Below are 15,661 nucleotides of genomic sequence, written 5' to 3'. Positions count from 1 at the left end.
TCTCCATCAGAGTTATTCATCTGGTGAGTTGACCATATGAATATCAGTTGTGATCTGCTACATATTTTTGTGGCCTCTGGCAGAATATATTTTTGTCTACTTATTTACCACCAAAAAAATGTCCATAATAGAACAAGAACTATAAAAACCATTAGCTTTCATCATTTAGTCTATCTACACTGAACTGAAGCTCTGGGACCACTTTTCCTTAAGTTTTAGAGGGTTTTTTACTCAGGCATGTGCTGAGGAAAAAAAAAACAGTGCTCTCTTCTTAATTGTATGAGTATCTAATTGGTTCCAGTTGTCCAGCAGTAAGTCAGTGGGGAACCTTTAGGAATCTTGGGAGATGTTTGTCTCCATCTGTAAAATGAAAACAAAATTGGAAGAGATTGATGGAGATTGCCTAGTCTTGCTTGAGTCTCTCAGTATCTGGAGAGGGCAACTTCTAGATTCTTTGGCATTTATAATGGTTGCATCCTATTTGACAAAATAAATTTTCTTTAAAACAAATAGGGAACTTGAAGTAGATCCTGTGAGTCATCAAATTTAAAGTATTTCTGAAACTCTGATATTTAAATTCAAACACTTTTGGCTTCTTTGTCAAAAATTATATGTTCATAGGTGTGTGGGTTAATGTCAGGGTCTTCAATTCAATTCCATTGGTCCACATGTCGGTTTTTATGCCAATACCAAGCTGTTTTTATTACTGTAGCTCTATAGTAGAGCTTGAAGTCAGGGATTGTGATGCCTCCAGAGGTTGTTTTATTGTACAGGATTCTTTTGGCTATCCTGGGCTTTTTGTTTTTCCATATGAAGTTGAGTATTATTCTTTCCAGGTCTGTGAAGAATTGTGTTGGTACTTTGATGGGGATTGCATTGAATCTGTAGATTGCTTTTGGTAAAATTGCCATTTTTACTATGTTGGTCCTGCCTATCCATGAGCATGGGAGATCTTTCCATTTTCTGACATCTTCAATTTCTTTTTTCAGGGACTTAAAGTTCTTGTCATATAGGTCCTTCACTTGCTTGGTTAGTGTTACCCCAAGGTATATTATGTCATTTGTGTCTATTGTAAAGGGTGATGTATCTCTGATTTCCTTCTCAGCTTCTTTGTCCATTGTATATAGGAGGGCTACTGATTTTTTTGAGTTGATCTTGTATCCTACTATGTTGCTGACTGTTGGCAATGGCCGAGAGACAGCCGGGACTGACATACTATGGTGATGGCATGGCCAAACACCCTAATAGTTGTGCCAGAAACCCCATCCAAGGACTGAGGAATCTGGATGCAGACATCCACGGCTAGGCCCTGGGTGGAGTGCTGGGAGTCTAATTAGAGAGAAAGAGGAGGGTTTATATGAGCGAGAATTGTTGAAACCAAGGTTGGATAAAGCACAGGGACAAATAGCCAAACAAATGGAAACACATGAACTATGAACCAAAGGCTGAGGGGCCCCCAACTGGATCAGGCCCTCTGAATAGGTGAGATAGTTGATTGGCTTGATCTGTTTGGGAGGCATCTAGGCAGTGGTACCAGGTCCTGGGCTCGCTGCATGAGATAGCTGTTTGAAACCTGGGACTTATACAGGGACGCTTGGCTCAATCTGGGAGGAGGGGACTGGACCTGCCTGGACTGAGTCTATCAGGTCAATCTCAGTCCTCGGGGGTGGCCTTGATCTGGAGGTGGTGGGAATGGGGGGTGGGCTGGGGGGAAGGGGAGGGGGGCAGGAAGGGGGAGAACAAGGGAATCTGTGGCTGTTATGTAGAACTGAATAGTATTGTAAAATAAAATAAATAAAAGAAAAAAAAAGATATTACCTAAATTGAATAACAACACTTTACTTCACCTATTAAACATTCATCTCAGATGTCTGTCAGTCTGTCTCTGATCTTGTTCTATCTACAATTTGCGTGGAATAGGTATTAGTGCAAGTGGATAGGTTTTTTTTTTCACTCTTTTAATCATGCATATTTATTACATTTTTATGTCATACAAATAACTGGATGCTTAATTAATTAGAGGAAAAGGGGTAAAAATGTCAACCCTCACCAACTGTTGAAATAAACCCTGGAAGTAATAAAAGCTGTGGTGGTAGCCTTTTTCATGTGTCGTATAGAAACAAAATAAATAAATAAATAAATAAATAAATAAATAAATAAATAAATAAATAAATAAATTCAAATACATTTTGAGAAAGTATTATTTTTTCAAATTTTTAGTGTATATAATCATTGTATGTGATATTATGATACCTTAGAACATTTTCATGCAAGAACATATTGCTATACATGCAGCACATTCCCCTGTACTTTTCTATCTTACCTTCTCCACTATTCCTTCTCTTGTTCAGTCCCTCTATTCCCTTGAAAAATTTCACTTCTACTTTCAGGTAATATGCAGACTTAAAATAATCAAAGCCAAATTTCCAAATGCAGTTATCATATATGTTATTAGAAAAAATGAAGAAGAGGGGAATTTGGAGGTCAGTCTGGTCTGTTAAGCCCAGGAGAATAAATTCAATTACTGAAGAACCATTCGCCAGAGACATTCATCTTTCAGGAATCTGTAGAGATCCAGGAGAACCTCACAGATCTTCCAATATTATCTTCTGTCACCAAGTTGAGATACAAGGAGGGGTGTCTGCAAAGAACAAGCTGATATCAGTAAATTCATCTCACACTATCATGAAGTGAAATGGCAATCACTTCCCTGTGTTAGAATCTTGGAGAAATATAGCTGAAAATATCCATAAGTGTGTCTACTGCTGAGCTTGGGGGTCTTTTGTATTCATATGATTAATTAACTAGAGATAAGGGTGAAATGGAATGGGCCAGAATAAAATTCCTTATACCCTCTTCTTTTTATTCCTTCAGGTTGCTCTTAGTATTGTCAGAAATTTCAAAAACTTGGTGCTGACCACAGTTTGAACTGTGTGCAGTTAATATCAAGAACTCTGTCTCAATAAAAAAAAATAAAAGAACCAGGGTCTAGGAATGTTTAAGCTACTGCCAGCATCTCAAGAAATATCATGTATATAAAGGAATATGATATCTGTCCATGGAGAAGCAGATCATCAAGTCAGACACCACAATGGAGTGTCTGCTGACTCTCTGGACATACTGATCATCTTTCCAGGAACTGTACTTGTATCTTAGGAGTGAAAAAAGGGTGAAAAAGGGTACATCAAGGGTCCTCAGATTCTTCTAAACCTGAAGTCATATGTAAACCTAAAACTCAGCACACTTGATGAAAAATTTTGCATAATGTTCCATATATGTACAATCTAAAAGAGTTGTTCTGTGAAATATGTTTTTGTACACTGGTTTAATAAAACACTGATTGGCCAGTAGCCAGGCAGGAAGTATAGGTGGGATAAGCAGACAAGGAGAATTCTGGGAAGAGGAAGGCTGAATCAGAAGACACTAGCCTGCCATCCAGGGAGCAGCATGTAATGGTGCACATGTACAGCCATGGAACATGTGGTGACATACAGATTAACAGAAATGGGAGAAATGGGCTCACTTTAAGTGTAAGTTAGTAGTTAGCCTGAGCTAATGGCTAAAGCAGTTTTAATTAATTCAAGCCTCTGTGTGTTTGCTTGGGTCTGAGTGACTGTAGGACCACTGGAGCCTGGAGTGATCAGGAAAACTTTTGCTACAGAGTTGTGTAAACTGAAAGAGAGTGGGACAATGGCTGCTAGCTCCTTTGTACTGAAAGTCAGATGCATGGGCTAAATGGAAAGGAAATTCAATTATGCATTACAAATCTGGGAAACTGAATTCAGCATGATTACAACAGTTAAGTATGTTATAGTCTACAACTGTATTTGATACAGGATACAACTTAAATGTAAAACAGTTATTTATCATATATGTCATTTTATGCACTACTGATAATATCTTAAATGAAAAGGAAAACTATCAGGAATAATTTTTAAAACTTACCTTATTTAAAAGAAAAAACCTTGCTCTTACCTAATCATTGTTACTTATCAGTTATCCTGGAATGGTAATATTGGGCTCTGAGCCTTTAGTAATTTTGATTTTTAAAAGGATGCTATAAAAAATCCCATTCAGGAATGCCTTCTGGTTTGTTGCTCATAATTTGCAATATTATTATCTTAGCTATAAAAATGTCAGAAGGAAAATAAACAGTATTCCTTTTATTATACTTGCCACTTGGTGAGACACCAAAAAAGTTACAGAGGAATTATTTCATGTAAAAAGCTTCTCAATCTGTTTCCAACAAGTACATCACATAAATAAAAGCAGGAAATGAGGTGATTACATTTATATGCTAGACCATGTTGTACCTTTATTTCCTTAGAGATTGAATATTTTAACCAGACATGAACTTCTCTTTGGTGATTTTATATTCTTCATGTTTGAACCAATATTAAACTCCCATCTTCCAGTATCTTGTAATAAAGAAATTTATTGCTTTTTTCTTTATGCCTATATTAATGTTAATATTCCAAAAGTCTATTCCCAAGTCTTTAATACTTTCTTTAAAAATTTGAATTCATGCATTATCTCCCTAAATTATTTTTTTAAAAGTTAATTACCTTTGCTTTACTATTCTGTGGATGGATCCCAGGACTTTGTATACATTAGACAAATACTTTACCACTCAGCTGCTTTCCAGCCTCCAAAATCACTATTTATATGTTTTACATTTCCACATTTTTATGAGAGTGTTGATTACTGCTTGATTATTCCTTTAGATGTAAAGAGAAATAGTTTACCCATGTTAACATGTTCTGTGTTTGAATCCCCAGTGTATACCTCCTCACTAATATAATAATTTGAAAACGTTTTATTATATTTTTTTTTGCCTATGGTTCCTCTTGTTAACCTATGGAAGATAAACACACTATGACATTTCCTGGATTATTGTGTCAAACTAATGAATGAATTATTGCCATGCATAAAAGAAATAATGAAATTTCATGCATAAATGAGCTCTTGGATTTATGGGAGGCTATGGTCAGATTGCTTCATCATGAATTTAAAATACCCTAAATCCAAAATATATTTAAATCCTGTGCATAAATTATACTGTTGGTGCTACTAAGAATATGCCACACAGAGATTCTGGAAATCCTGGATATGTGCAATCTACAACTTCCCATATCTGTCAGGTACCACTTTGATGTTGTACTGGTAATAGATAAAAGATGAGATTACAGTGGGCATATGTGTGTCTCATCTTTTCAGTTGCATGCCACTCTACCTTGCTAACTTAATTTATATTTTTTTTCATAGTAAAAGAGTCAGCATATATTTTGTGGTCCTTGGAACACTATTTTATGCTCTAATAAAGGACTCTCACATTATTAAATACTGTCCATTGTGTATGTGTACAAGTGGGTATGTCATGTTATGCACATCTTTGGAGTATGGGCCTGTATGTATACATGAAAGCCACAGGAAGACCTCACATGTCCTGATCGATTACTCTTCTTTTTATTCTTTGAGACATGATCACTAATTAATCATGGAGGTAGGCTATTGGCCAGCCCCCCAAAATCTTGGAGATATACACATGGCCACACCTGGTTTTTCATGTGAGTGCTGGGGACTTGAACTCATTCATGTCTCAAGCTTCCTTGGCAAGTACTTTTACTTGGTTACTAATAGAAATTACCAATTCTATTATATTAATATTATAATAATAACAGTGGGTCTATGTATTAAAAGCAAGATGTAAATATCAGAAATATATCAAGACCTTGGCTCACATTGCCAGTCACCTCTGAAGAGTGTGCTGACACTTCAGATCCCACCCTGGGTGCTTTCATAGGTCAAAGTGAAGGCTGAATCTTTTGCACTCTTTGCTACTGAGTCTCTGAGGTTAGGGAGCATGAGAAGATTTCATCCCCTATCCAAAGACATCCTTTGAGTCCTTGAACACCGTGAGACTTTGGACACCACCTCAGATTTCACTCTGAGGTTATGAGGTATGCCAAAACTTTGGAAACCATCAAAAGTTGGCGTGTTTGGTCAAGAAACATGTAATGTCTTCATTCCTTAATTCTGGGAGCTCTCTGAAGTCAAGGAACACTCTGAGACCCTGGACACAATACAATGGCAGTCTCCAAGCACTTTAGATTTTGCACTCTGTCTATACTTTATGCACTATCACTACACCATTTTGATCTGTGTCTTTTCTATTGCTTTGATAAAACATACTAAGAAAAGAGACTTTAAGGTACAAAGGGTTATCATTGGGGGTGAGTCAAAGCAGGAACTAGAGGCAGCTAGTTATTGTCATAGTCAAGAGCAAAGAAATAACAAATGCATGTATCTCTATATTCATCTTGTTTTATCCAGATTCCACAGTCCTGGACCTCAGCTTAAGAAATTGTGCTACCCATAGTGGCATACAACATCAATTAGTGTAATCAAGCTGATCCTTACAGATATGCCCACAGGCCAACTTGATCTAATCTATCTTATATTGAAATTCTCTTCCAGTTGACTTTACCAATTTTAAATTGTGACTTCAAACTACTCATAAACATTTCTAAGCATCAGGATCAGTGTGTTATCAAGGAAATTCTTTTCTTTTTGAGTTTCCAGTTATTTCATGAGGATCAGGGAGATCAATACATAAAACACTGTGAAGAAAACTACATACCAATTCTCCTGTGGTTTACTGAACCATTAGCATGTGTCTCCACGTTGATCTTGGATAGTTGTGACTCCACTTGAAAAAGATGTTTGTGACATTGATGATTCACCAGTCTCCAACTCACTTATGGAGATGTAGGCTCAGATCTCTATGTTTAGTGTGATTTCAGTGTTCAGACACACATATTTTCTACAAAAAGCACAATACATAAGTCTGTTCCTTTATCAAGAGCTCATGTAAATTAATGGTGAACCATCCCACTTACATCACAGAAAAAGCAAATCTGTGGACTTATGGAAAATTTCCATGGTGATCTAAAAAACAGACATGTCTACATATTCAGCTTGGGGGGTTATTTTTCAACTACAGATCCTTGGAAGTTATATGGTATAGAATGTAAATATGTTACATGCCAAAGCTCAAACTAACTTTCATATTGTTACACACTGTGCATAGTTTTTGTTGTGTATACATAGCATATTGGAAGACTCTCATAGTCATTTATGTCCTACAAATGCTATAATGGTGTACATTTGTGGGTTTCTTGGACATAAATGTTTGATCCAATATCTATGCAGAGACAGTGAGTAATTGAGTCAATATGTATTTATTCTTATAATGAGCCTGTAGTTTCTATGCAACCAAAGGCTAAAAATGAGAAGTGTTTTCACTTTAATAAGCTGAGACAGAGAAGTGGGATCCTATAACATACAGATGAAGTTACACATCTATTTCATAGAAAAAAAAGGTTTTGAATATGTCTCTTTGTGTATATGTGTTTATATATATGTGTCTATGTATGTATAGACATCTATATATATGAACACATATATGTATATATATATATGATTGTAAAGTTCAATATGAACAGGAGCAGAATGTTCTTAACAAAGACTAGAGGAAGGGGAAATAAAAAAGCAGATATGAAACATTTTATGATCTATTTTTAATAATATTTTTAGATTATAATATAATTGAATTATTTCTACCTTTTCTTTCCTCCCTCCAAACCCTCCCATTTACCTCCACATTTTACTCTTTCAAACTCATGCCCTCTTTTTTTTAATTGTTGTTTCTTTGTCAGGAGTATTCTTAATATACAAATGTGAACAAAGATTTTTATTAAGCTTGTCATATACACACATATATATGTATATATAATGTGTGTAATTAGGCATATATATATTAAATGGTAAATATATATGTCTGTCAAATAATTATTTCCTTTTCATGGGGGGCACTACAAGAGACACAATGGCAACATACAGAATTGTTCAAAGAGATTCTGTAAGCTTACCCTGTATGTGATACAATCATGATATTTCAGTCTTAAAGCAACCTCACAGTTCCTTTATATCTGACTCACCAGATTTCCAACAGAGTGCACCTGGTCATGACCCTTGCAATACCAAGCATGAGCAGAAGCAACAGCTTTCTCAGAGAAAGGCTTGATAAATTAAATTTAAAGTTTAATTGTGGAAAAATTTCCCACCTTTTTTTTTTTTTTTGGTTTTTCGAGACAGGATTTCTCTGTGTAGCTTTGTGCCTTTCCTGGAACTCACTTGGTAGTCCAGGCTGGCCTCGAACTCACAGAGATCTGCCTGGCTCTGCCTCCCGAGTGCTGGGATTAAAGGCGTGCGCCACCACCGCCTGGCAAAATTTCCCACCCTTAAGTAAGAACATTTTTTGTTATAGATTAAATTTATGAAGTTCCCCATCAAAGTATAAATTTCATCTTTTCAGAATACAGAGAAGCCAGAATTTTCCATTACAAATGTACCTCTCACTATGATACCATCAATGTAATCATATTTTCTCTCACATTATTTATACTTCTTTGACACAACAAACAAAAAAACCATCACTTTTTAAAGAGTGTTTGGAAATACCCATCAGGGATATTTACATTTTGGAAAAATTCAAGTGTATCAACTGAAATTCAGAGGCTAAATAAATAAATAAATAAATAAATTTCAATATTCCAAATTTTGCTTCCCATAAATTTTGTAAAATATACTTTCACTATTAAAAACAAATTTCACAAGAGACAATAAAGTATAAAATAAAGTATGCAAGAAATTAATCCTTTCTGAAGATGGATCAGACTTAACTGTATTCTGGGAGTCTTCAAATGACTGATTAATGATCTAGTTTAACCCACTTTTATTAGCTCTGAGTTGTCATAAAAGCCATTAGGAGTGTGCTAATGTCGCCCATGGAGTCTAGCTCCAAGACTACAACAGGGTTTAGAGAAAAATGATCCACAGTGTAGTGGAACAAAATTTAGGTCTCTCTCTCTCTCTCTCTCTCTCTCTCTCTCTCTCTCTCTCTCTCTCTCTCTCTCCCTCCCTCCCTCCCTCCCTCCCTCCCTCTCTCCCTCCTTCCCCCTCTCTCTCCCTCTCTTGATACATCTATCTATCTATCTATCTTTCTATCTGAAGGAATAAATTCACACACAACTTGTTCGGCTCTTCCTCTTTATTATTCTGTTTCAGCTTTTTCTTCATAGCTCATATACACATTTAACCACATCTTTTGGTAGTAAGAAAAGTTTACCGAAAAGTCTTCTCAGGGTCACAAAGCATTTCTTGTATAAGCCATAAGAGACACAGGCAGCATAATCTTGCCAGCTACAGATAGTGGGCGGCTGCAGCTGTGGTTGTAAAAAAGTGAGTGGAGGGTCGGCTGTACACTATCTTCCTATGGAGATTAGCCTAAGGGGCTACAAGAGAAGAACGCTAAACTATTGAGAGATCTAAAGAAAAAGTAAAGAAATCGTGTGCTACTCTACATTTCTTAAGTGTATTTAACATTATAGGCTAACATTATGTGGCAAAACTGTCAAGTTTCTCTTCACAGCTTCCAGCAGACAAAAACAGCTGCAGTCCCTAGGCTGGGAGCCTCGTGCAAATAATCAATGGGTGGATTGGTGTCTACAGGTAACCATGGTGACCAGTGTAAATTTGAAGGGGAAGCTAGCAGCATTGATTCACACCAGCACTTTCGCCAAAGGTTGGCTGGCAAAGAAAAAAGTCTCAGATCTAAATAAATTTGCTGTCCTGCATCCTCAACAGAAAGAGAACTTTGTAACTTTTTTCTGTTCAAGGCTATGAAGCAAGGCCATCTCCCCATAGTTCTGGCTATCTGTGTGGCCTTTCTCACTGCAACTAGGCATAAGGCTAAGTCCTTTCCAAACTAGGTTAGATTGGTTAGTTAGTTAATTGCCTGTTATCCTTATAAAATCCAGCACTAAAAATAATCAGTTAGTAAACTGAGCTTAAAATCTAGTACTGTAAACTAAAGTTAGAATGTTCGTATAAAGTGTTGATCGTTACAGCATCAGAGCAAGTAAGTGCTAGGTCCCTTTCTCAGTTGCCATTAGGGGAAGCACAGGACATACTAGGTCACCTTATTATCTGAAGGACTTTAATTCAACAAAGCCAGGCACTTTGTAATTTTGTCCTTGAGTCTAATCTATGTAACTTCCACCTGTGGTCTTACCAGAGACATTTCATCTGTCCGTGTTTGTCCTGTTAGCTTAGCTAATTATAGAGAACATAATTCTAAGTATCTCACCATAATGTGGAACAATAGCAGAACCATAAGAGATTGTTTTATTTGCCAGAATAACACAATGTAAAGAGAAGTCACCTTTCTATCCACACACAGGATGGCAGGGCCCAAGGACTGAGAAACAAATCCCACAGTTGTTTTAGAGGGGAATCATCACCCAAGAGAACCACAGATAGAAGCAGTCAGAGTTTATAGGCAATATTCCTCATAGACCCTGTCTAGGTTTCCTCCATCATAGTCTGTCATCTAGTGGGTTGGCCTTATAAACATAAGCTGCCATCTACTGGCTCTCCTTGTGCCCTCTGTCAGTGTGCCCACCCATGGAATGCTTGCAAAGAGTTCTAAATATTGCAAATATTATTTTTTATGTCACTATATCCTTATTCAAAACACAATTTAAGCACAATCTATTGTATCTAAAATGCAAAAAGAAAGATATGAACATTCCATCAATTTCAACTCTTCTATAGAGGTCAACTTCACCCTTAAATGGGGATTGAGTCATGTTGAACCATAAGTCAGGAGTTTAACCAAGATGTTCATCTAAATCCAAGCAATTGAGACAACATACCATCCATGTCCAATTTTATATAATGATTCTGAATGAGAAGTAGAAAATACTGAAAAAATAGTAAAAGTTATTGTAATTATCCTACAAAATATTTCAATAGTGACATGGTGCCAGGTGAAAAGAATCTTAGCTCAGTCATTTTGTATCATTTGCTTGTGAGGAAAATGAACTGTAACAGGGGTCCTGGTTGCTGTCTAGAGGATGACTGAATCATTCCCTGACACAGACTAAGAATTGAAGTCTAGGAAAGACAGAAAGCCCCTAGAGAAAGCAAGAGTAACAACAGCTTTATCCCTTCAGGATAGGAGAAGCACTATGGCTGAGAGTCCTCTGTGGCTGAGTATTTTATAGGATTTCTGGTCTCTCTCTTACCCTACGGGCCCTCCATATATTCTTGCCATTTCTCCTTGTAATGTCTCCTGAGAAGAAGAAAATACTTTCTCAGAGAATTACTTTTACTTTCCTGGTCTTACTACATCCCTCTAATGTTCCTTCATAACTCTCAACATCCTCTCAGAAGGAATTTTCTACAATATGAGTTAATCACTAAATATACTTTTCAAATTTGCTTTACTTTTTCAGCTCAGTCTTTATTCTATATGAGAATGAAAAAAAATCAAGAAATACAGAGTTGGCTTATCTAGTTTTTTTTTTATCTAGTTCCTACTGCACTTTAAACTTAAACATTCTTTGGTATTAAGTAAAATAAATCAATGTCATCACCAGAGAACTCCTGTATTCATTGTATTCTTAGATATTTCTTTACAATAAAGTAAGATTTTCCATTTTTTCCCTTAAATTCAATTTTCCTAAAACACATTTCAAATGCAACTTATTTTGTCTATTAAGGCTGTTGTCTAATAACATCAGCACAAAAATCTGTTCATTTTCAATAATTCTCTAAAATCCTGTTAACCCACTGTCCTATTTTTCTTGCTCTTGCTATGATAAAAGACCAAGAACAAATCAACCCAGAGCAGAGGGTTTTATTTCATCTTAGAATCTATCACTGAAAGAAGTCAGGGCAGGAACTCAAGACAGGGACCTTATACAGAGTCTATGGAGGGTTGCTAAGTACTGGTCTTCTTCAGGCTCACATTCATCCACCTTCTTATACTTCCCAGGACCTACCCAAGGGAGGTATTGCTCACAGTGGGGGTAGATCCTTCCACATCAATGAAAGCCATAAAGATTTGCCTAAAGGTCAGTCTGACATAAATGTTTCCTCAATTCATGCTTTCTCTCCTCCCAAATGTGTCAAGTTGACAACCAAGATTAGTCATCACACCTCCATTCATTATAGATACTGTTCAATCAAAACTTTTTAAGTAATTAAGTTTTACAATAGTCAAATATAAAATTTAATTTAAAATGCACACAAATCTGATCAACATGCTATTTACTTTTTATTTAACATTTTGCACACAGGGATTTCCTATGTCTTGAATTTTTGACCTTTTATCTTTAACTTCTAGTATTTCCCAGGACCTTAACAAAATGCCTCTTAAAACATTTTGAGCTTTTTTCCAAAGTAAGTCAGACCTCAGCTTGAATCAATCATCTCTAACTTCACCAGCAAGACACGCCTAATATGTTTTAAACAAGGAAAAAGCCAGCAAACAGTTTTACTGAATAAATATGGCTGCCTCAAAAAAGTGATGATTTGATTTTATAGCTCATAAGCAAAGAAAAATAATACTACATTAGAAATGTCATCATATTTCATTTTAGGTGGAAGGTATATTAAACAGGGTAATAGGCTTGAAATCAAGAGTCCAAAGGTTCACGAACTTTCTTTAAGAATCCTGTATCATTATGTAAACTATTATTCTCATGAGCTTCAATATTATGCTTGCAATAGTGTATTTTAGCAAAAAAATTGCTTGTTTATATTTACAAGGTAAACATCAAACATGTAGTGAAACAATGTTCTGTGCAACCACAAGTACACTTGCAGTAGGTCATAAACAATGGCCAATGAAGAAATATGTATTAAATACCTATTTGACTATTAATTAAATAGATACATATTTAATTAAACATCTACTTAATACCTATTAAATAAATACTGGCATTAGAAGGTAAAAACATTCTTGTCCAGTAGAGGATCGAAAGACAAGAACATACAAAGAGGATTTCATATTTCAATTCGAATGGCAAATATGACCAGTTATCCACATAGGCATGCAGACAACTTTATTTTATTTAATATGAGAAAACTTTTCAATATCTCCAATGATAATGTCTATAATAACAAACAACAAAAGAGAAGAACTACTTAATACTATTCTAAAAGAAGTACAATAATAAAAGTATCAACTTTACACACAATGAGAAAACAAAATATATATAAAAGAAAATGATGAAAACCAGATAATTTCCAATTTCAATGAATACGAAAAGTGTAGGAGCTCTAACCTGTCAAAGGGTTCTTGGGGGGAGCAGAGAGGAATGAGGAAGTATTAGATAGAAATATAGGCATAGATGGAGAGAAAGACAGAGACACAGGATAGCTTTGGGAGGCCCTGGGTCAATACCCAGTTGCCTTGAGATTTATTCTAATGGACTTTTATACACTACTAAGGGGAGAGGCAAAAGACCTTGCTCTTTCATGATCAAAGCACAAAATACAGCCAAGTGTAGACCCTTCAAAACACCTGGTAAACATGCTCCTGGCCAAATCATCCTATTATGCAAGCCCTGTTGGGTAAAGCAAGGTCAGACTTCTGACCTTGAGTAAGACCTAATTAGGGAGCCTCTGTGGGCCCCCACAGAAAATAAAAAAAAAAAACTGATGTTAATATATTTTAAACAAAACATACTAAATGTAATATACTATGATAAAATATATTAAGTACAAAAATATATCAAAAATAGCAAACATACTTTCCCCATGGTTTACCTACAGGCTCAGAGAGATTCAGTGTCTGATCAATACATTCTCCTGCTCAAGGTTTTTCTCACAGCCACTTTAACATCTTTGTTCCTCAAGCTGTAGATTAAAGGGTTCATCATGGGAACCACAATGGTATAAAAAATAGAAGAGAATTTTCCCTCATCCGTAGATACAGCTGAGGTAGGTTTGAGATACATGAATGCACCTGATCCAAAGAATAGACAAGCAGCAAGTATATAGGAACTGCAGGTGCTGAAGGCTTTGGACCTGCTTTCAGTTGATCTTATTTTGAGGATGTTGGAGAGGATGAAGCTGTAAGAGGTAAAGATATTAACTGTGGGCACAATGATGTCTTTTCCTGCTACAATGAACATCTCTATCTCATTGGCATAGGTGCTGGTGCAGGAGAGCTGCAGCAAAGGGAGGACATCACAGAAGTAGTGGTTGATGGTGTTCCCATAACAGGTCAGTCTCAGGATGAATCCAGTGTGGATCATGGCACCAGAAAACCCCATCAAATATGAACCAAGCATTAGATAGGAACACACCTTAGGAGACAAGGCAACATTATACATGAGTGGATTGTAGATAGCTACATAGCGATCATAGGCCATAGAAGTCAGAACACAACATTCAGAAATGGCCAAAAAAAAAAAAAAAGGAAGTAGATCTGGGTCATACATCCCATGTAAGAGACAACATTCCTTTTTGTTGTATAAAGTTCATCAGCATTTAGGGTGTAATCACAAAAGAAAAACAGCAATGAATGCAATACAAGTTAAACAGGAGAAAGTACATGGGTGTATGGAGGTGAGAATTCAACACAATCAGAATGATCAAGGTCAAATTCTCCAATGCAATGATCATGCATATTACCAGAAAACGGAGAAACAATGGTATTTTAAGGTCATGTTGGCCTGTTATCCCCAAAGAATGAATTTAGTTAGAAAAGAATCATTTTCAAAAGCCATTCTTCTTCCAGAGAATCTGTGGAGTTGGAAAAATAAGTGATATTTCAGGGGGAAAGAAAGGAATTTAAAAACACATCTTCCCCTTCAAATGTCAGTCTTGTTTGAATGTCAAAAAATAAACAGCTTCAAAGTCTTGAGCCCACCTTTCAAGCTACCAGAATAAGGAACAGCATTGTCTTCTTCAATTAACATCTCAGAGGTTGAATACAGTAAAGTGTTTCACTAGTGCACCTCAAAGCTTAGCCCAGTGACCTAAATATGCTAATTTGGCAACTTGAAAATAAAGGATAAAATGCAAACTGGATGCACAAGGACATAATTGTCCTTCTCTCTTCTAATCCCTTCTTCGCTTCACTCTGTTTCTTTTTCTTTTTGTTTTTTGTTTGTGTGTTTGTTTGTTTTGTTTTCTAAGACAGGGTTTCTTCTTGTAGTTTTGGTGCCTGTCCTGGATCTCACTCTATAGACCTGGCTGTCCTCAAACTCACAGAGATCCGCCTGGCTCTGCCTCCTGAGTGCTGGGATTAAAGGCTTACGCCACCACCGCTCTGTTCTTGATGTAGGGAAACATTTTAGTCATCTGATGGTAACCTATATCCAGACGGGACTTCAGTATACTTAGAGTCATAAGTGGTATTTCCAATATCAAGCAGAAGAAATTGAGTCTGTGACTGGTTATGATACAGTCAGTGTAACAAAAATTCATAAATCTAGACAAAGTGCCATATGTAATGGAAATGTGGCGTATTGAACAAGAATACTGCAACTTGCATGTCTACGGACTCTGACCATTCTCTATATATCCAGGATATTTTTCTCCAAATTTCTCTTGAAACTTAAAATTGTTTTTCATAGACAGAAAAATACATATTATTAATTGTTGGACTCATTTTGATATAAAGCCACTGTGAAAACATAAAAATAAAAATAACAACAACAGGAAAACCTCACTTTAGAAGAAAACCGCATCATCTCCTCTATTAACATATATATTCACATAAATGGACAAAGAATGTTGG

General features: G+C 36.1%; 1 protein-coding gene across 1 annotated transcript; it reads right to left on the bottom strand.

The window, feature by feature from the left end:
• Positions 1-13,709: 13,709 nt before the first annotated feature.
• On the bottom strand, positions 13,710-14,288 carry LOC114688071 (olfactory receptor 145-like). Its single transcript, XM_037208215.1, has one exon. It carries the CDS (start codon positions 14,286-14,288, stop codon positions 13,710-13,712), a length of 579 nt encoding a protein of 192 aa, XP_037064110.1.
• Positions 14,289-15,661: the final 1,373 nt, after the last annotated feature.

The sequence above is a fragment of the Peromyscus leucopus genome, chromosome 7 (assembly GCF_004664715.2).
Source record: "Peromyscus leucopus breed LL Stock chromosome 7, UCI_PerLeu_2.1, whole genome shotgun sequence".
NCBI lineage: Eukaryota > Metazoa > Chordata > Mammalia > Rodentia > Cricetidae > Peromyscus > Peromyscus leucopus.
The sequence above is the reverse complement of the archived record's forward strand: the minus strand, read 5'-3'. Positions and strand labels throughout refer to the sequence as shown.